Raw genomic sequence first — 22,142 nt, 5'->3', positions numbered from 1 at the left:
TGAGTGTGGGTGTAGCAAAAACATGCAGACTGTGTACCTGATACTACAGATAACGAAGCATATTTTTACATGTGCCTGGAAGGAATATGAGTCAAAAAGAGAAACCCTTAAACTACCAGGTAAGGACTGTAATGGTTTCAGTACGGTTAATCTTCAAAGGGTTCAAAAACCACAGTTGTTTCAAACCACAGTGGAGGGAACCACCCAATTGTTTATTCTTTCACCTTTACTTCCCCTTTCTACGAAAGGATTTCAGTTTTGTGATGGGAGAAGCAATCACAGGCACACAGACCCACTGCCATCGTTCAGGAGACAAGACGTCAGCTCTGTTGGACTTGAGAAAGGTAAATTGAGATCACTTTTGTCCATCAGTCCATCATTCAGCAGCAGAATCGTTGACTAACACCGATTTCTCAGAGAACGAGGAACGTTGTGGTGTGGAATCATTTTGATTGAAAGTTAGTGGAGTAATGACAAAAAGGTTTAATAGAAAAGGTCGATCAAATCATGCTTCTAATCTCTTCTTCTTACTGGTACTCAACAATGTACATGTATGATGTATGTATATCAAGAAAATGTATCTAAGTTCCAAAAAGAGATTTTGCCTCTTGTTCATTTGGTTTGGACACTTCTTCGATTCGTCTAAATCAACATACATTCAGGGTCTTATCCTCAAAGTGTAAGAATATGTTTCTGAATGGGTGGAAAGTAGTAGTTGTAAAGCATTGTGAGTGACCACAGGTTAGAGTGCTATGGAAGCGCAGTTTATTCATCTTTTCTATACATTAACATCTATGTGTCTATTCTTCCAGCATGCGCTCACTGGCTCTCTTCCTGACCTTTGCGGCCTTCAGCCTCGCTTCCCCTCACCTCAACGACCAATGGGAAGCATGGAAGGCCGAGTTCCAGAAGGTGTACACCAATGAGGTACGACCACCGTGCACACACACACACACACACACACACACACACACACACACACACTTACTCACATAATCAGCCACACTTACATGTTCACACACACACACACACACACACACACACACACACACACACACACACACACACACACACACACACACACACACACACACACAGGCCCTATTTTAACGGTCTGAAACGCAAGTTTCAGGATGGGGGGACGTGCATGGGGTCCACCTTGCAGTACCCCTCAGACTCGTACAGAACTCGGATGAAATCGCCTGCCAGGGACACACCGCAGAGACACACACACACAAACACACACACACACACACACACAGGCAGGCACACAGGTACAGAGACACACACACACACACACACACACCTACACCCTTACTCACATAATCACCCACACTTACATGTTCACAGACACACACACACACACATACAGGCCCTATTTTAACAGTCTGAAACGCAAGTGAGAAGTGCAAAACGGAAGTAGCTTTGTGGGCGGGTCTCTGGCGCTGATGCTGTTATACCGGCGGATAACTGACTCTTGCACCCAACGCAAATCTAAAATGGGTTGGTCTGAATACCCGTAGTTGTGTTTTGGTGCTATGGTGCTATGGTCTCCTCCAGGCGGAGGCGGTGTACAGAAGGGCTGTTTGGGAGAATAAGTGGAGGCTGGTGAGGAAGCACAACCTGGAGGCCGAGGCCGGGAACTCCACCTTCACCCTGGGCCTGAACCAGCTGGCAGACATGGTGGGTAGTGATGTTATGGTTTGCGTCGAGACATCGGGGCGTGTGTGGAGTACGTCGGCTCCTCCCCCAGCGAAGCTCCGTATCGAGTAGGATTCACATGGGCGAAATGACGTTGCGTGTGACGTTCGAGGCTTAATCTCGGGCTTTTCCGCGATATGGGTTCATAATTGGCACATCATTTACAAAAAGAAGATCCTACCAATTTCAGAGATTTCAAGATTCAAGCCACTTTAATGGCTATTGAATTAATCACACTCATTCTCAGTCATCATGCAGTGTGATACCACTTTAATCCATTAATCACTTCAAGTATTATTGTTTCAATTATGAGAACTGTAGTTGATAAGTCTATTTTGGCCGTTATGAATAATAAAAATTGTTGCCAAATTATTTATTTTCTACCATGAGCTCGGGAGATATTTATGAACGGCACACTCACACACATGTATCACTGAAATGACTTTAATTCTCAAATGATTTGATGTTGTATCAGCACACGAAGCAAACATCACATTGGGTTGGGTTCACTGGAAACTCTTTTTCATCACCACTAGGTGTCCCTAGCGTACTTATTTGAAGCTTTGAGGTCGAACCACTTCGGTGGTTCATCTGGCTGAGAGGCTTTGACTGTCATGAGCTATGGTCATGAGGCATCATCTCGACACCACTAATGGTGGGTCCTCTACCGCCTCCGTGTGGCTCTCGTCCAGCTAAGTGCTGCTAATTGCAAAACAATGTTGATCTGGATCAGACCGGTTCCCTTGACAGCGCTTACTCAAACCACCCACTGACTCCCGGTTGTAATCTCCCGATACATATCTGATTAGGATTAATGTGACATATCATCCCAATTATACCATCAAAACGGCTTGTAACAGCTAATCACATTCACACCTGGTGGTATAATATGTCACCTTTAATCCAGAATAATGTTCGTCATCTAGGACTGAAACAGGCCAAATGTGTAAAAACAACAGATAAAGAACCAGAAACAACTATACTGTAATGTGTGTTATCAAGAATCATATCATATAATTTTGGAAATGAATTAGCATAGAATACCATGTTTTCTTATTGTCGGTCAGTTTTAAAGGTCCCATGGCATGACAATCTCACTTCATGAGGTTTTCTAAAGTAAATATGAGCTCCACTAGCCCGTATATCCCCCAGGGGCTAAAACTTGCGTTCGGTGAAAAACAAGCACTAGGTATCCTGCTCGCCTTTGAAAAAGTGGAAGCTCAGGCGCGCTGATTTGGAATGTGGCCCCATATGTCGTCATAATGGGCCAAGTTACCTCCCCTTTCTCTGCCTTGCCCGCCCAGAGAATTTGGCCCGCAAATGAGACAATGAGCTACAATGGTGTGAGCGCCACACGTGTGTGTGTGTTTGAGATTACACATACTGTAACGCAAATGTTGTACACTTGTCTGTTATTTGGATAACCATTCAGCTGTTGGTGTTATGGCGCTTAACACGTCGGCTCTTTCACCTCTCTAGTATTTCCACAACGAGAGTGTAGTTGGGGTCATCTCAGCCATGGTTGAGAAGGAATTGGGGGAAAGGAACTTTGGCTTTGATTCCCAGAAGTATATGAACTGCGACATGGAGGAGAAAGGGATTGTTGCCCGTGATAGTCCCCCGCCGGAGCCACGCTGCCCGCTGCCGCGAGGCACCACCCCCACAAAGCACCACCGCCCGGCAGCGGGCAGCCGGCAGCGAGCAGCCGGCGGCGAGCAGCGAGCAGCGCCGTTCAGTCTTCTTCAGAATGATGTGGAAGTGGAAGAACCAGAGACGTCGGAGAACCAGACGCAGTCGTTTGTGATTCATAATATCGTCTAGGGGCGCACACAGCTTTTGGCCGTGATAATATGGATTATATGATCTATCTATGTATTATAAGAAATTATTTAGATATAGAGCTCCAAGTGTTGTACACTTCTTTGTTATTTGGATAACCGTTCTGCTGTTGGTGTTATGGCGCATAACACGTCGGACTCTCGTCTCTGGTATTTCCACAACGAGACTCGTAGTGGGGGTTATCTCAGCCATGGTTGAGAAGAAATTGGGGGAAAGGAACTTTGGCTTTGATTCCCTGAAGTACATGAACCACGACATGGAGGAGAAGCTGATTATCTGAACGGATCACAGCGAATGGATACAAGTCACCACATTTGAATTCACGTTTTGTTTCTGTGTGAACTGAAGACCACAGACGAATTGAACGCAAAGCTCAACCGTCTCAAGGAGGAAGACCCCACCAGCTTCGACAGCTGGACCTCCACACGATGGGACAAGGGGGTCGAGAAACTCCCAGAGAGTGTGGACTGGAGGCAGTACGGCCTGGTGTCTCCTGTCCAAAACCAGGTGAGTGAGGAGGACAGAAGGAGAGAGAGAGAGACGCCAGCGGTCCATGAGCAGCTGCTCCAGGCCGTGGTCAATGTACATCTGCCCGATGTACTAACATGCACACACACACACACACCCCCACTAATACATAAACACCCACACTTGCATTACACACCTTCACAAACACACACCATCGAACACCATACACCCTTGCTCAAATAAACACCCACAGATGCATTACACTACTTCACACACACACACAGAGCATCACACACACACACACTGCATCACACACCCTCACACACACAAAAAACATGCACACACACACACATATTCACACCAGCTCACACAAACACCCACACTTGCATTACAGTAACACACACACACACACACACACACACACACACACACACACACACACACACACACACACACACACACACACACACACACACACACACACACACACACACACACACACACACTACCTGTAATCCCCAGGGGCATTGTGGCTCCTGCTGGGCCTTCAGCGCCGTGGGGTCCCTGGAGGGCCAGATGGCGATGAAGACCGGGTTCCTGGAGCCCCTCAGCCCCCAGAACCTGATGGACTGCAGCCTCGAGAACCACGGCTGTAACGGGGGCTGGGTCTCCAAGGCCTTCCAGTACGTCATCGATAACGACGGCATCGACTCCGGGAGATGCTACCCCTACGAAGAGAAGGTGCCCTCTGTTTTCCTTTTCCTAAAGTTCATTTACTACTACTTAGAACACAAGGTTCTGCTATTTTGCTCTTCTTGAAAGCACCGTGCTCTACCGACAGGTGCGGGTGTGATTAGCCGTTACAAGCCGTTTCAAGCACTACCTTGCCCAGTGCTTTAGTGACATCACAAGGGGGGGTGTCCCCCTAGATGTATGATTGATAGAAGAGACAATCAGTTGCTACAGTCCACTGGGCAGGCTGGTAGGCTGAAGTATCCAGCACATATCTTGGTGGACTCTCCGACTTGTGAGAGTGTCACCAACCTTTTTTCTTTTCCTGTTAGCGGTGGCCACAGAACAGCACTAACATGGGCAAGTTCATGATTGGCAGATCTTAGTGGTAGTAGCAAATATTCTCCCCAAGTCACAGCGGAGGTCAGATTTTGAAAATGGCTCTTCATGGCAAATCGTACTCACACCTGGTGGTAAAATAAGAGCCCAGTACAAAACATGAAGAGGTTAATTGCTGACGTTATTGACTCCAAACCATGCCCACAATGTACAGAGAGACAGACATACATACAGATAGATCAGATGGACAGACGGACCATAGACAGACATAGTTGCACACATATTATACATGAAAAACATACATACCGTACAGACAGACAGACATCATGACAGCATGCAGCCAACAGCCAGGTATGCCTGTACACGATTCAACCTAGTTGTGTGCGCCTTTTTTTTGTTTGTAATTATTTCGTTACACTTCAAAAGGTCGGAGATTGCCGGTATTCGTCCAGAGGAAGAGCTGGCTACTGCGTGTCTTTTGCCGCTGTCCCGAGGGGCAATGAAATGGCCCTGCAAGCTGCCGTGGCAAAGGTGGGGCCTGTGTCGGTCAGCATCAACGCTGGATTGACGTCGTTCCATCACTACAAAGAAGGTTAGGTGAACACACACACTGATATGCACTACAATCAATAAGATCGCTGGGAAATACACGTTAGAGCAAATCAGATCACTGGAAGATATACAGCAGAAATCTAAATAAGTGAGAATGTAGGCGGTTTTAACAGAGACGTTATTTTCATAGAGAAATTGTTTCACACACCTGTTATTGACAGGCAAGATGGATTCCCCAAGCCAATCACAGAGGAGATGCAATGATTGGCCAGAAATTAGCTGGGATATAGCAGGGATATAGTATACAGACAGTATAAATTGGCTCATGTGGTGGCAGGGGCTGTCAACTCAAAACAGATATTCTCACAGCGCGTATCACTCACTAACTGACTGTCGTCAAATATAAAAGTTTATTTATATTTGTTCGAATATAAATAAACTTCTGACATTATTCACTGTTCTTTAATTTAGCATCAGAAAGGTTCCCTTTCATAGAGGGAAATTGAAATCCAGTTCATGCACTTCAACTTGTTTAAAGCAAAATGCTACTTTTTTCGTAGGGGTGTACGATCCACCAGACTGCAGTACTGAGACCACCACCCATGCTGTACTGGTGGTGGGCTATGGCACAGACCAAGGACAAGATTACTGGATTGTGAAAAACAGGTGAAGACCACTCCCATACCCCCTCTGAGTGGAGGCTGTTTGTGTATGTGCTTGAAGCATCAGATAGACATTAAAAAGAAAAACCAAGGAGACGAAGCTGTACACAGCAGATCCTGGTCTGACGTTCCAACTATAGGTATTAATAGGAGCTATATATAGTAGTAAAATACTACTATACTACTATTGGGTACCAATGACAGAGGACCGGAGCTTAGTTTGATAGAATACGGGAACAATATCCGAAATATGCCAATATAAATATCATTAAATCACTTAAACAAACATAATTCTCCCAGTGAAACATTTCAGTACAAATGCGTGACATTGGAGATGAAACAATGTGTCATTTAAGGCAAATACAACTACTTTAACCATTTAGCAAATGTTTTGAATAGCCTTGTTTCGAATGGCATCATAAATTTGTGTATTCAGCAATGAATTACAAAGACCACACAGATACCACACATTAAAAGTGGCACACAAACTAACAATGATAAAGTATAAAACGTTATCATTGGATATTGTGTCGTATCTTTTGCTTTTCTCCACATTTCATAATTTCTCCACTCTTCCTTTCCAGCTGGGGTTCTAGGTGGGGAGAGCATGGGTATATCCGCATGGCCAGGAACAAGAATCTCTGTGCGATAGCGCGCCGTCCCATCTACCCTATAGTTGGTAACTGATCGGGGTCCCCTTGTGGTCGTTCCAGCATCCAACAGCCTCACAAAGAAATGTTATGCTGAATACAATAAAAGGTTTTTAATGTTTTTACTCTTCTGTGTCTCAACATTGGTACATGCTTCTTCTGGGTTCTTTTATTTTAGTTTAATTGTTATAATCCTGCATTGCAGTTAGAACTAGAATATTGAACAATGATTACAAAGCTAATGAAATTAGCATACATTATGATATAAATTAAACAAATAAAACGTATATGTTGCAATAAAATGTCTATGTTCTACCAGAAAAACTAGTTTCTATTTCGTTTTTAGTGTCAAATAAACATCCTTTGTCTAGCGATTGCTTCTTCTACATATCTTCATTCACGTGTTTAAGGGCACATCTATCGTCATCACTGCAAACTGTGGCGACAAGGCCTGATTTGAATGAACGATTTGTAGCACAAACCAATACTGAAACCAGGTTCTGTTACTATAACCAATCCCACTTTACCATGGGCACAAGGTTAAGAGTGGTCCTGGATTAGAACGGGTCCACTGCACACTCATCACAACACACCACCCGGGTCGGTCATCATGGACCTTATTCACGTGGCGGCCATCAGTCCCCCAGTGGCCCTCAGTCCCCCAGTCCCCTGGTGGAGGCCCCAGGGCTGGGCAACAGGTTGGAGGCAGCAGGAGGCCCCCGGGCGGCCCACAGTGAAGTGATCCTAATGTCACCTTAAAGCTGCTAGGTACGATTTAACAGCTATTATGTAAATGGGTCATTTTGTTAAAAATGGTGTAGCCATCCATTAGCCACGAGTGAGTGAAATGCTGTGTGAGAGTATTTATCTAGTATCTAGTGTGCTATATATATCTAGGAATAGGTATCTGAACCAATTTGGATTTCAAACCACTCCGGGCTCAATTCTGACCAATCAGGACAACGCCTATATGGCTGGTTCAGGAGATCCACCTTGCTTTTCAATCACAGTTCTGTGAAATTACACACTTCTTCATGGAAGTGAAACGTATGGAGGCAGAGAGCCAATAAGGAGGGGGCATTTTGGGCGATTTTGTTCGACCCATCAAGTATGTGACCCATGCAAGGAGTTTGTCTCAGTATTTTGGGTGCAAGGAAGAAATATGACAGTAATTAGAAATGATAACAAGCATCATTCCGCCCAACCATCTAGGCCTGCAAGTGCTCTACAAACCCTGTGCAAAACATGCATTCTGCAGAGATGAGCAATCGCTGAGTGTGGGTGTAGCAAATACATGCAGACTGTTTACCTGATACTACGGAAAACAAAACATATTTTTTGACCTGGAATATGTGTAGCTGGAAGGAATGTGAGTCAGAAAGAGAAACCCTTAAACTACCAATAGTTAAGGACTGTAGTGGAGTCATTCCAGTCATTCTTTAAAGGGTTCAATATATGACCAACCAAAGTCGTTCACACAGTGGAGGAAGTAACCCAATTGTTTATTCTTTCACTTTTAGTTCCCCTTTCTATGAATGCGTTTATCATTTTTTTCAGTATATATGATGGGAGAATCAAACACAGGCACGCAGACCCACTTCCATCATTCAGGAGACAAGACGTCAGCTCTGTTGGACTTGAGAAAGGTAAATTGAGATACATTTTGTCCATCATTCCTAGATGGAGACCATTCAGTAGCAGATTCGTTGACTAACACCGATTTCTCAGAGAAGGAGGAACGTTGTGTTATATATAATAATTTTGATTAAAAGTTAGTGGAGTAATGATAAAAAGGGTTAATAGCAGAAGTTGATCAAATCATGCTTCTAATCTCTTCCTCTTATTGCTCCACAAAGTTCATGTATAAGGTATGCATAAGGAAAATAATCTAAGTTCCCCAAAGAGATTTTGCATTTTGTTTTGACATTTCTTCTATTCTAAACTTGGTTCTCAAAGTGCGGCCCGCGGGCCAACGGCGGGCCACAGAAACATTCCTGGCGGCCCGCAATGACTCACAGATGCAAGAAAAAATGAAAAGATTTACTTTTTTTTTTTAATTTTCTTTTATTATATCAATATTAATTTAAACGAAAATTCGACCCTCTAGCTTTCAATTAAATCCTGTTACATTTGTTAGTTTTAATCCGACTGTACATTACTTTGAAAGGATGAACCTCAGTTTCGTGATTTAGACCTCACTTGACCTCACTCCCAGAGGTCCACGGTACAATGTTTTTTTTCACCACTGGGATGCTGACGGCGTCTCATGCCTGATTTTTTTTTTCTTTGGCGGCCCTCAGTCAAATTTTGGGTGCCTAAATTACCCCTCAGCTGTCCAAACTTTGAGAACCCATGGTCTAAATGAACATACATTCAGGGTCTTATCCTCAAAGTGTAAGAATATGTTTCTGAATGGGTGAAAAGTAGTAGTTGTAAAGCACTGTGGTGACCACAGGTTAGAGTGCTATGGAAGCGCAGTTTATTGATCTTTTATATACATTAACATCTATGTGTCTATTCTTCCAGCATGCGCTCACTGGCTCTCTTCCTGACCTTTGCGGTCTTCAGCCTCGCTTCCCCTCACCTCAACGACCAATGGGAAGCATGGAAGGCCGAGTTCCAGAAGGTGTACACCGATGAGGTACGACCACCGTGCACGCACACACACACACACACACACACACACACACACACCTACACTCTTCCTTACATAAACACCCACACTTACACACGTTCACAGACACACACACCACTACACCCTTACTCACCTAAACACCCACACTTACACAAGTGATGGGTACCCTCATGTAATCTATTCATCCATTCAACGCTGCATTACAATATGCTCTACAGTGTATTGTCAGGTGTTGAAAATCCTATCCGAACAATACAAGTTGAAAAACAGTTTGTGTTTTGGCTTGTTTTGCAAGGGATATGTAATACTAATACACACAGGACAAAGAACAGTGTTGGCAATTTAACACTTATCTTGACATCAACAAAGTTTACCAGACAAACAATGCCAGACTGTAAAGGGGGTACGAAATGAAACGAGGTACTGAGCATCAGCCTTTTGAAGACGAGCAAGGGCTGCTGGTAGCATATGTTATGCTGCTGCTGCTGCAAAAAAAAAGCGCCCAGAGGAGAATTGCATCTGCCAAATCCTGACCACCAGTAAACACTTGCGAAGGACCAACGTAGACTTCACTCGTTACAACATCATAAGCAAATTGCCCGCAAATAAAATCCCCTACAGTTTAGGATAATCACACAGGTTATGCGAGAACATAATTATGTCCGGATAGGCCATCCAGGCTCCAAGTCGTCACATATCTCAATCAGACTAAACAACTATAAACACATTGGCATAGCACTCGCACCGTGTGTAGCTGCTACTAGCTGCAATCTATATATACAATGCATACTAGCTGGAGCACCAACCAGAATCAGATAACAATCGCTTAGGACCGTGGGTAACCTTTGGCCAGGTCATCACGAGCAAACAGAGCCAGCAGCAAAGTTTACGTAAACCAATTTCTTACCTTATGTGGCCCTCCACATGCAGGCTAGATGATGTATCCATATCGTTATCCAGTGTCAGAAACATGCTTTTTACAGGAAGCAAAAGGACCGGCTATTTTCTGAATAAAACTGTCAATTTTGGCTGTCTGTCTTGAAACTTCTCCAGTGCGTTCACTGTGCGTTCACACCAAACGCGATGGGGCGACAGGATCCCATACAAAGTGAACGTATAGACGCGTATCGGTCGGATTTTTCGCGAGAGAAAACCGGCGACAAGTTTTGATTTGTCGCGCCACACTTTCGCCGTGCACAGGCGAGCGCGTTCACGAGGATTTGTGGCGCGACAAATTCGCTCGAGTTGAAATATTTCAGCTTTGACACGAATTTCGCGTGATGACAGCCAATCAGCGTTCAACAGCATGGCCACTGAGTGACGTAACAGCCAATCAGCGTTCAACCCTCAAACTAAGCGCAGTGCAGTCCGGGGTGAACTGCAGCATGGAGGAGAAAGTGATTGTTGCCGTTTGCGACTCTCAGAGCTCTATATATAATAGTATATAATATAATATAATTGTATATATAATATCACGGCCAAAAGCTCAGTGCGCCTCCGGGTGGCCGTAGCGCAGGGAGCTCTCATAGGGATTGGGCTTCTCGGGGTTTGTTTACCGGCGTTGCTATGGGTTCCGGTCTTGTGTGTTCCAACGGTTTATTATGTAGGCCTATCTAATAAATGATGTCTTTGTGCGCGCCTATAGCATGATTTTAGACTTGACGATTTCGGGTGAGTATGTGGGGATTTTTCAGTCGCAATTGGTTTGCACATTTTTAAAAGTGGTGGGGACAAAATTTGTATTTTAAATAGTGGGGGGGACATGTCCCCCGTAATCGACGCCTATGCGCACATGCACACGCACACGCACACACACACACAAACACACACACACACACACACACACACACAGACGGTGTGCTATGGTCTCCTCCAGGCGGAGGCGCTGTACAGAAGGGCCGTGTGGGAGAACAAGTGGAGGATGGTGAGGAGGCACAACCTGGAGGCCGAGGCCGGGAACTCCACCTTCACCCTGGGCCTGAACCAGCTGGCTGACATGGTGGGTCCTCCAGCGCCTCCGTGTGGCTCTCGTCACACGAGAGCACAAGTGCTGCTAATTGCAAAACAATGTTGATCTGGATCAGACCGGTTCCCTTCGCAGCACTTACTCAAACCACCCATTGAGTCCCGATCGTATTTTCCCGATAAATATCTGATAGGATTAAATGTGACATATCATACCAATTATACCCTCAAAACGGCTTGTAACAGCTAATCACATTCACACCTGGTGGTGTAATATGTCACCATTAATCCAGAATAAGGTTCATGATCTAGGACTAATTCAGGCCAAATGTGTAAAAAACAATGGGTTATATCAAGAATTATATAATTTAATTAGGAAATTAATTAGCATAGAATATAGAATAACATTAAGACCGTCGGTCCGATTTAAAAACATGCCGGAAAAGTGTGTTTCATCTATTCTGTAGCTGATAATCTGAACGGATCACAGCGAATGGATAGTTTTGGATGGTTTTGTTTCTGTGTGAACTCAAGACCACAGACGAAGTGAACGCAAAGCTCAACCGTCTCACGGAGGAAGACCCCGCCAGCTTCGACAGCTGGACCTCCACACGATGGGACAAGGGGGTCGAGAAACTCCCAGAGAGTGTGGACTGGAGACAGTACGGTCTGGTGTCTCCTGTCCAAAGCCATGTGAGTGAGGAGGACAGAAGGAGAGAGAGAGAGACGCCAGCGGTCCATGAGCAGCTGCTCCAGGCCGTGGTCAATGTACATCTGCCCGATGTACTAACATGCACACACACACACCCTCGCTCACACATATACACCAACACTTGTATTACACAACACACACACACACCCTTACTCAAATAAACATTCACACTTGCATTACACTACTTCACACACACGCACACACACACACACCCTCACATAGACACACAAACACACACACACACACACCCATACTCAAATAAACACCCACAGATGCATCACACTACTTCATACACACACATCATCACACACCCTCACATACACACACACACATAGCATCACACACCCTCACATACACACACAAACACACACATATTCACATCAGCTCACACAAACATATACACCCACACTTGCATTACACTACTTCACAGCATCACACCCCCTCTCACACACACCCTCTCACACACACACACACACACACACACACACACACACACACACACACACACACACACACACACACACACACACACACACACACACACTACCTGTAATCCCCAGGGGCAATGTGGCTCCTGCTGGGCCTTCAGCGCCGTGGGGGCCCTGGAGGGCCAGATGGCGATGAAGACCGGGTTCCTGGAGCCCCTCAGCCCCCAGAACCTGATGGACTGCAGCCTCGAGAACCACGGCTGTAACGGGGGCCGGGTCTCCAAGGCCTTCCAGTACGTCATCGATAACCGACTCCGGGAGATGCTACCCCTACGAAGAGAAGGTGCCCTCCGTTTTCCTTTTCCTAAAGTTCATTTACTACGACTTTGAACACAAGGTTCTGCTATTTTGCTCTTCTTGAAAGCACCGTGCTCTACCGACAGGTGCGGGTGTGATTAGCCGTTACAAGCCGTTTCAAGCCCTGCCTTGCCCAGTGCTTTAGTGACATCACAAGGGGGGGTGTCCCCCTGGATGTATGATTGATAGAAGAGACAATCAGTTGCTACAGTACACTGGGCAGGCTGGTAGGCGGATAGATCGAGCACACATCTAGTGGACACTCACACTTGTGAGAGTGTCACCAAGTGCCACCAAGTCACAGGGGAGGTCAGATTTTGAAAATGGCTCTTCATGGCTAATCACACTCACACCTGGTGGTAAAATAAGAGCCCAGTACAAAACATGTGGCTAATTGCTGACGTTTTTGACTCAGACATACATAGAGATAGATCAGATGGACATAGTTGCATACATATTATGCATGAAAAACATTCATACTGTACAGACAGAGACAGACATCATGACAGCATGCAGCCAACAGCCAGACATGCCTGTACGTGATTCAACCTAGTTGTGTGCGTCTGCGTTTTGTAATTATTTCTCTACACTTCAAAAGGTTGGAGATTGCCGGTATTCGTACAATGCAAAAGCTGGCTACTGCTCCTCTTATTACACTGCCATGAGGGGCAATGAAACGGCCCTGCAAGTTGCCGTGGCAGAGGCGGGGCCTGTGTCGGTCAGCATCAACGCTGGATTGCAGTCGTTCCATCATTACACGGGAGGTGAGGTGAACACACTGACACACATACAACCAATCAGATCGCTGGGAAATATACGGTACAGCAAACCAGATCACTGGGAGATATACAGCAGCAATCAAAATAAGTGAGAATGTAGGCAGTTTGAACATAGAGAAACGTTATTTTTATTGATAAAGCGTTTCACATGCCTGTGATTGACAGGCAAGATGGATTCCCCCAAACCAATCACAGAAGAGATACCCCTATGGGTCAGAAATGAGCAGGGATATAGCAAGGATATAGTACAGAGTATATACAGTATGAATTGGCTCATGTGGTGGCAGGGGCTGTCAACTCAAAACAGATATTCTCACAGAGCATGTCACTCACTAACAGCTGACAGACGGCTCTGCCATTCCTGACAAATTACAGTCAATATATCAGTTATTAAAAATGTGTCCGTATTTTCTGACATTGTACAAAGATTTAGCATCAGAAAAGGTCCCTTTACATTAGAGGGAGGTACCAAATCCAGTTCATGCGCTTCTACTTGTTTAAAGCAAAATGCTACTTTTTCGTAGGTGTGTACGATCCACCAGACTGCAGTACTGAGACCACCAACCATGCTGTACTGGTGGTGGGCTATGGCACAGACCAAGGACTAGATTACTGGATTGTGAAAAACAGGTGAAGACCACTCCCATGCCCTGTCTGTGTGGAGGCTGTTGGCTTATGTGCTTGAAGCATCAGATAGACATTAAAAAGCCAAACTGTAATGATATCATAAGGTCCCCAGGACACAAAGGGGCGCTGTTGTATAATGAATGATCACACTAGTTGCTGGAAGCAGATATATTCGTTTCATTAAAGCATTACTGTTTAGCAAGCAATGGAGTCAGTCGCAGTCTCATTGCACAAACCAAGGAGACGTTCCTACAATAGGAATTAGTAGGTGCTATATACGTATAGTAGTTAAATACTACCACTACTTTTGAGCAGCAGTGACAGAGAAACGCAGCTTAGTTTGATAGAATACAGGAACAATATCGGAAATATGCCAATATGAATATCATTAAATCACTTAAATAAACAAAATACTCCCAGTGGAACATTTTAGTACACATGCGTGACATTTGAGGCGAAACAATGTCATTTAAAGCAAATACAACTATTTTAACCATTTGGCACATGTTTTGAATAGCCTTGTTTCCAGTGGTATCATACATTTTTGTATTCAGAACAGATTACAAAGACCAAACAGATACCACACATTAAAAGTGGCACTCAAACCAACAATGATAAAGTATGAAACTGAACTTCGGATATTGTGTTTTTTTTTGCTTTTCAACAATTTCAACAATTCTCGACTCTTCCTTTCAGCTGGGGTCCTGACTGGGGAGAGCATGGGTATATTCGCATGGCCAGGAACAAGAATCTCTGTGCGATAGCGAGCTATCCTACTCTCCCTCTAGTGCAGGAAGGGTCAACTGGCAGACTGCAATTCAAAAGCATCCCCCATAATCATGAAAGTTGCTCACCCCTGCCATAGTGGATAACTAATCCGGGTCCCCTTGTGGTCATTTAAGCATCCAACAACCAGACAAAGATATGTTTGAATGTTTTTACTCTTCTGTGTCTCCTCATTAATACATGCTTCTTCTGGGTTATTTTATTTTATTTTAATTGTTATAATCCTGAATTAACTAGAATATTACAGAATGATTACAAAGCTAATTGAATGTACATACATTATGATATAAATGAAACATATAAAACATATGTTGTAATAAAATGTCTATGTTTTACCAGAAAAACTAGTTTCTACTACGTTTTTAGTGTAAAAAAAACCTCCTTTGTCTAGCGATTGCTTCTTTTACTTATCTTCATCGACGGACTTCAAGGGTACATCTATCGTCATCCCTGTAAAATGTACTTTTGACTGAGGCAACGAGGCCTGATTTGAATGAACGATTTGTAGCACAAACCAATGCTGAAACCGGGCCAATCCTGCTTTACCCTGGGCACAAGGTTAAGAGTGGTCCTGGATTAGAACGGGTCCACTGCACACTCATCACAAATCACCATCAACACAGGGGTTCATATTGATAATCTTCTCTGCTGGAAGACACATATTGACAACCTGTGCAATAGACTGTAAAAGAGGCTATATTTTTGCGAAGATTAAGATTGTACGGCGTAAGCAGCCACATCATGATGATTTTCTACCGTGCCATTGTAGAGAGCGTCATTAGGTATGGGATCACCTCATGGTTTGGCAACCTAACCGATAAGCTAAAAAGCAAACTGGCCGGCATGCACCAAAACAGCAATGAAAATCGTAGGGAGGAAAGAAGCATCTATGAGGAGGCAATTAGGAAAAAAGCAAAGAAAATAATTTCCAACACCCACTCTTCCCTGAATATGAAACCCTGCCATTAAGGAGAAGACTGTGTGCCGCTATGCAAATCTAACCGCCTTAGATTATCATTTGTCCCAGCCCCCATTAAGCTGACGAACAATGTGCAATAGAATAATGTGCAATAAATAGGTTAGCACATAGCACTTTAGAACCAAGCAATTTAGCATATAGCACTGTATCCATAAGTTCTAGTGTAATACACACTTGCACTTTATCCCCATAATGTAGATTTCTATGTTATACAGCAAGGGGCAATATAAGTCTATCAAGCTCCATGTTCTCGATGTTAAAATGTTGGTTTGTCTGGTTGTGTTTGTGTCTGTGGTTGTGTTTTTTGTTCTGTTGTACTCTGTATGTTAAGAAAGCAATGATGCACTGTGCCCAAGAAAAATTTCCTCACGGGGACAATAAAGTTGAACCTTGACCTTGACCTTGACCAGGGTCTGTCATCATGGACCTTATTCACGTGGCGGCCATCAGTCCCCCAGTGGCCCTCAGTCCCCAAGTCCCCTGGTGGAGGCCCCAGGGCTGGGCAACAGGTTGGAGGCAGCAGGAGGACCCCGGGCGGCCCACAGTGAAGTGATCCTGATGTCACCTTAAAGCTGCTAGGTACGATTTAACAGCTATTATGTAAATGGGTCATTTGTTAAAAATGGTGTAGCCATCCATCAGCCATGAGTGAGTGAAATGCTGTGTGAGAGTATGTATCTAGTGTCCTATATATATCTAGGAATAGGTATCTGAACCAATTTGGTTTTCAAACCACTCCGGGCTCAATTCTGACCAATCAGGACAACGCCTATATGGCTGGTTCAGGAGATCCACCTTGCTTTTCAATCACAGGTCTGTGAAATGACACACTTCTTCGTGGAAGAGAAACGTAAATTGATCTCAATTTACCTTTCTCAAATCCGACAGAGCTGACGTCTTGTCTTCTGAATGATGGAAGTGGGTCTGCGTGCCTGTGTTTGATTCTCCCATCATATATACAAAAAAAAAAAGATGAAAACGCATTCATAGAAAGGGGAACCAAAAGTGTAAGAATAATCAATTGGGTTACTTCCTTCACTGTGGTGTCTGAACGACTGTGGTTGGTCATATATTTAAACCTTTATGACTGGAATGAATCCAACACAATGCTTAGCTATTGGTAGTTTAAGGGTTTCTCTTTCTGACTCACATTCCTTCCAGCTACACATATTCCAGCTCCAAAGAAATGTTTTGTTTTCCGTGGTAAAGGTAAACAGTCTGCCAGTATTAGCTACACCCAAACCCAGCGATTAGTAATCCCTGCAGGATGCCTGCTTCTCACAGGGTTTGTACAGCAGTAACAGGCCTCGATGGTTAAGCGGATTAATGCTTGTTCTACATTTCTAAATAATGTGATATTTCCTCTTTCTAGCGAAATACTGGGAAAAACTCCTTGTATAGTAAGTAAGTAAGTAAAATTTATTTATAAGGCACATTTAAAAACAGTTTTCACTGGCCAAAGTGCCGTACATGGTACAAAGAGGCACTTTGAGGCATAGGTCACCTACTTGGTTGGTTGAAGTAAATCAAATCAAAATCCGACCGCCTGTGTCGGTCAGAATCAACGCTGGTTTGCAGTTGTTCCAAAGCTACAAAGAAGGTTAGGTGAACACACACACTGACATGCACTACAAAGAATAAGATCGCTGGGAAATACACGTTAGAGCAAATCAGATCACTGGAAGATACACAGCAGAAATCAAAATAAGTGAGAATGTAGGCGGTTTTAACATAGACGTTATTTTCATTGAGAAATTGTTTCACGCACCTGTTATTGACTGGCAAGATGGATTCCCCAAGCCAATCACAGAGGAGATGCAATGATTGGCCAGAAATTAGCTGGGCTATAGCAGGGATATAGTATACAGACAGTATAAATTGGTTCATGTGGTGGCAGGGGCTGTCAACTCAAAACAGATATTCTCACAGCGCGTATCACTCACTAACTGACTGTCGTCAAATATAACAGTTTTTTTTCTATTTGTTCGTATTTTCTGAAATTATTCACTGTTCTTTCATTTAGAATCAGAAAGGTTCCCTTTAATAGAGGGAAGCATCAAATCCAGTTCATGCACTGCTACTTGTTAAAAGCAAAATGCTACTTTTTCGTAGGTGTGAACAATCCGCCAGACTGCAGTACTGAGACCACCAACCATGCTGTACTGGTGGTGGGCTATGGCACAGACCAAGGACAAGATTACTGGATTGTGAAAAACAGGCGAAGACCACTCCCATACCCTGTCTGAGTGGAGGCTGTTTGCGTATGTGCTTGAAGCATCAGATAGACATTAAAAAGCCAAACCAAGGAGACGCAGCTGTACACAGCAGATCCTGGTCGGACGTTCCTACTATAGGAATTAGTAGGAGCTATATATCGTAGTTAAATACTACAACTACTATTGGGTACCAATGAGGAGATATCGGAGCGCAAATTATTCGTGCATCCACCGGGAACGATAAGACCACGGCTCGACATCTTGGCATGTCCGGATGACCTTTTGCTGGAGATATAGATTCTCACGCAAATCTTTAATATATTTAAAAAGCCTTTGCCAGCCTTACATAGCCAACAATACCAATCGAGGACCTGGCCGAAATTCACTCCAGACTATTTGCGTAGCCCTCCGTCTTTTGCAAATGGTAGTTTTCTCTATAATGTTGGAGATGCTGAGCACATCTCAGTCCTATCAGATGACCCATCCACGCCCGGACCAAGATTTTCATCGGCCTCCTACCCTACAGAGAGCAATATTGGCTGAGTATGCCGAGAAGCGCTTACAACAAAAGTATACAAAAGTATAAAAAAGTCCAAACGGACTTACATCCACTGGATAATGTTCAATCATAGAAGGCGGCTCCATTACAGCACTAATCCATCTTGATCTGTGAAGTTGATGAGTTGTCACTTTTAGGTCTTCTACCCAGTTACCAAAAAAAACATTTGAACATTTGCACTGTGGCACACACACGGTTTGCATGCGTTACTTCGAAGACAAACAAAATCTAAAATACAAGGAAAACAGAAAAACCTACATTCATACGTACTAATAATGTCATAATAATTTCTTTCGGTGTTTCGGTTTTCGGTTTTCAGCCTTGGTTTCCTTATTTTCGGTTTTCTGTTTCGGCCAAGAATTTATTTCGGTGCATCCCTAACAGTTACATTACTTGAGTTCAAACTCAAACTGTCACGGTTAGCAGGTGGCAGGCAGGCAGGTAGGACCCAATCGCAGACAGTTCAGGTAAAAGGATAATTTATTTACTCAAAAGGCAAGGAACACGGGTGACGCAGGGAACACAGGGAACACAGGGAACACACAGGACAGAACTCACCACAAACTAAAATGATCCGACAAGGAACAAAGGAAAGACAAGGGCTTAAATACCAAACACACACAGGGCACGCAACGAGTAACAGCTGAGACACATTAGGGAGGGAGCAGTAATCACACAGGAGGGAAACCTGACATGGGGAGAAACAAGACAGAGATACCAAAGTAAAACAGGTAACACACCAAAACAAGACGAGGAAACAAGACGGACCATGACACAAACCTGTAAAATGTAAAAACAAACTTGCACTCAGAGTGTATAAAACAAAATGGAAAGATTTATTTGCCCGCCTGGCCCTGTCCCTCCAAAGACAGTTCCAAGAGGAACTGTGGCACAGACACCAAAGACACAGCGAACATACGATTCAGTATGGATTTACAAGTGTGATGGAATGCTACGAGGAGAAGCCGAAATGTCTGCTATGTAGTAAGGTCCTGTCTGCCGAGAATATGAAGCCAAACAAACTCAAAAGACACTTTGAGACACCACCCAAAGAGCATGTCGGCAAACCAAGAGCTTTTTTCGAAAATAAATTTGCAGACCGAACAAACAGCAAGTGTATTTCAAAAAGGCTGTGACTGCCAGTGAACGGGCCCTGAAAGCTTCTCTTGAGGTGAGCTATCTCATTGCTAGGAAAATGAGGCCACATAGCATTACTGAGACTTTAATATTGCAAGCTGCCATCGATATGGTGAAAACGATGTGCGGGTAGGAAGAAGCTAAAAAAATAACTAAATTGCGCCCATTGCAGACATACTGCACCAGGTCGTAACCATAGTGAATTACATCAATTCACATCCTCTGCGCGCACGTCTGTTTGCAACAAGGGCTCTGAAAATGAAAACTTACTATTTCACACAGAGGCACGGTTGTTGTCGAGAGGTTACCAGCAGAAAATGTGCCTCCTTGCATATATACCGGACATCTTTGGAAAATTGTCAATTTGGGCACTTATCCTGGCTACTCTGTATTTGTTCACAGTATAACAAAACACGTTAAAAAAAAAATTCTAGATAAAAAGAATTCTCTGGGGTCGCCAGAAATTTTTGATGTCAAAATGGGGTCACAGCCCGAAAAAGGTTGGGAACCACTGGCATAACCCGTGCTGTGGAACCGACAGCTCTGGTTTAGTTGGCACAGGGTCAATCAACCTAGAGTTCAGCGTTAACACTGTGTTTGTTAAACCTCCGTTCTTGGAATACCCCACTGATCACTTGAAGATATACAGCAGAAAGCAAAATAAGTGAGAATGTAGGTGGTTTTAACATAGAGAGACGTTATTTTTATTGAGAAAGAGTTTCACCCACCTGTGATTGACAGGCGGATTGCTCAAACCAATAATAGAAGAGATGCCCTGATTGGTCAGAAATTAGCAGGGATTTAGCAGGGATATAGTACAGTATATATACAGTATAAATTGGCTCATGTGGTGGCAGGGGCTGTCAACTTAAAACAGATATTCTCACAGCGCATATCACTCAGTAAAAGCTGCAGGACGGCTCTTCCGTCAAATATAACAGATTTTTTTTTGTTCGTATTTTCGGACATTATTCACAGTTTTTTAAATTTAGCATCAGAAAAGTTCCCTTTACTAGAAGGAAGTATCAAATGCAATTCATGCACTGTTACTTGTTAAAAGCAAAATGCTACTTTTTCGTAGGTGTGTACAATCTGCCAGACGGCAGTACTGAGACCACCAACCATGCTGTACTGGTGGTGGGCTATGGCACAGACCAAGGACTAGATTACTGGATTGTGAAAAAACAGGTGAAGACCACTCCCATACCCTGTCTGTGTGGAGGCTGTTTGTGTATGTGCTTGAAGCATCAGATGGACATTAAAAAGAAAAACCAAGGAGACTAAGCTGAACACAGCAGATCCTGGTCTGACGTTCCTACTATAGGAATTAGTAGGAGCTATATATAGTAGTTAAATACTACAACTACTATTGGGTACCAATGACAGAGGACCGGAGCTTAGTTTGATAGATTACGGGGAAAATATCAAAAATAAGCCAATATGAATATATCCTTAAATCACTTAAATAAACAAAATACTCCCAGTGGAACATTTTAGTACAAATGCGTGACATTGGAGACGGAACAATGTATCATTTAAGGCAAATACAACTATTTTAACCGTTTAGCAAATGCTTTGAATAGCCTTGTTTCCAGTGGCATCGTACATTTATGTATTCAGCAATGAATTGCAAAGACCACACAGATACCACACATCAAAAGTGGCACGCAAAGTAACAATGATAAAGTATAAAACTTTATCATTGGATTTTTTCTCTTTTTTTTCACATTTCAACATTTCTCCACTCTTCCTTGCAGCTGGGGTTCTAGGTGGGGAGAGCAAGGGTATATCCGCATGGCCAGGAACAAGAATCTCTGTGCGATAGAGCACCGTCCGTTCTACCCTATAGTGGATAACTGATCGGGGGTCCGTTGTGGTCGTTCAAGCATCTATCTAGTGTCCTATATATGTATCTAGGAATAGGTATCTGCACCAATTTGGATTCCAAACCGATCCGGGCTCAATTCTGAACAATCAGGACAACTCCTATATGGCTGGTTCGGGAAATCCACCTTGCTT

At 43.7% G+C, this 22,142-nt stretch overlaps 2 protein-coding genes across 4 annotated transcripts; both read left to right on the top strand.

The window, feature by feature from the left end:
- The first annotated feature begins 259 nt into the window (after positions 1-259).
- Positions 260-22,032, top strand: LOC132450993 (procathepsin L-like). Of its 3 annotated transcripts, none has more exons than XM_060043208.1 (8): positions 260-344; positions 813-927; positions 1,561-1,683; positions 3,889-4,047; positions 4,531-4,749; positions 5,506-5,671; positions 14,344-14,449; positions 21,881-22,032. In XM_060043208.1, the coding sequence occupies exons 2-8, from the start codon at positions 814-816 to the stop codon at positions 21,981-21,983; spliced, it is 990 nt and encodes a 329-aa protein (XP_059899191.1). In that variant the 5' UTR covers positions 260-344; position 813; the 3' UTR covers positions 21,984-22,032. The 3 variants fall into 3 exon arrangements, with proteins under 3 accessions (XP_059899191.1, XP_059899189.1, XP_059899192.1); XM_060043206.1 differs by lacking the exons at positions 14,344-14,449; positions 21,881-22,032 and adding exons at positions 6,192-6,297; positions 6,878-7,064; XM_060043209.1 differs by lacking the exons at positions 14,344-14,449; positions 21,881-22,032 and adding an exon at positions 18,324-18,577.
- Positions 8,493-13,214, top strand: LOC132451003 (cathepsin K-like). The gene is given in 6 exon segments (XM_060043221.1): positions 8,493-8,589; positions 9,470-9,584; positions 11,455-11,577; positions 12,078-12,236; positions 12,816-12,991; positions 12,993-13,214. Coding segments are annotated over 5 exon segments (684 nt in total). The 5' UTR covers positions 8,493-8,589; position 9,470; the 3' UTR covers positions 13,105-13,214.
- Positions 22,033-22,142: the final 110 nt, after the last annotated feature.

Source organism: Gadus macrocephalus, chromosome 22, assembly GCF_031168955.1.
Source record: "Gadus macrocephalus chromosome 22, ASM3116895v1".
In the NCBI taxonomy this organism is placed as follows: domain Eukaryota; kingdom Metazoa; phylum Chordata; class Actinopteri; order Gadiformes; family Gadidae; genus Gadus; species Gadus macrocephalus.
The sequence above is the reverse complement of the archived record's forward strand: the minus strand, read 5'-3'. Positions and strand labels throughout refer to the sequence as shown.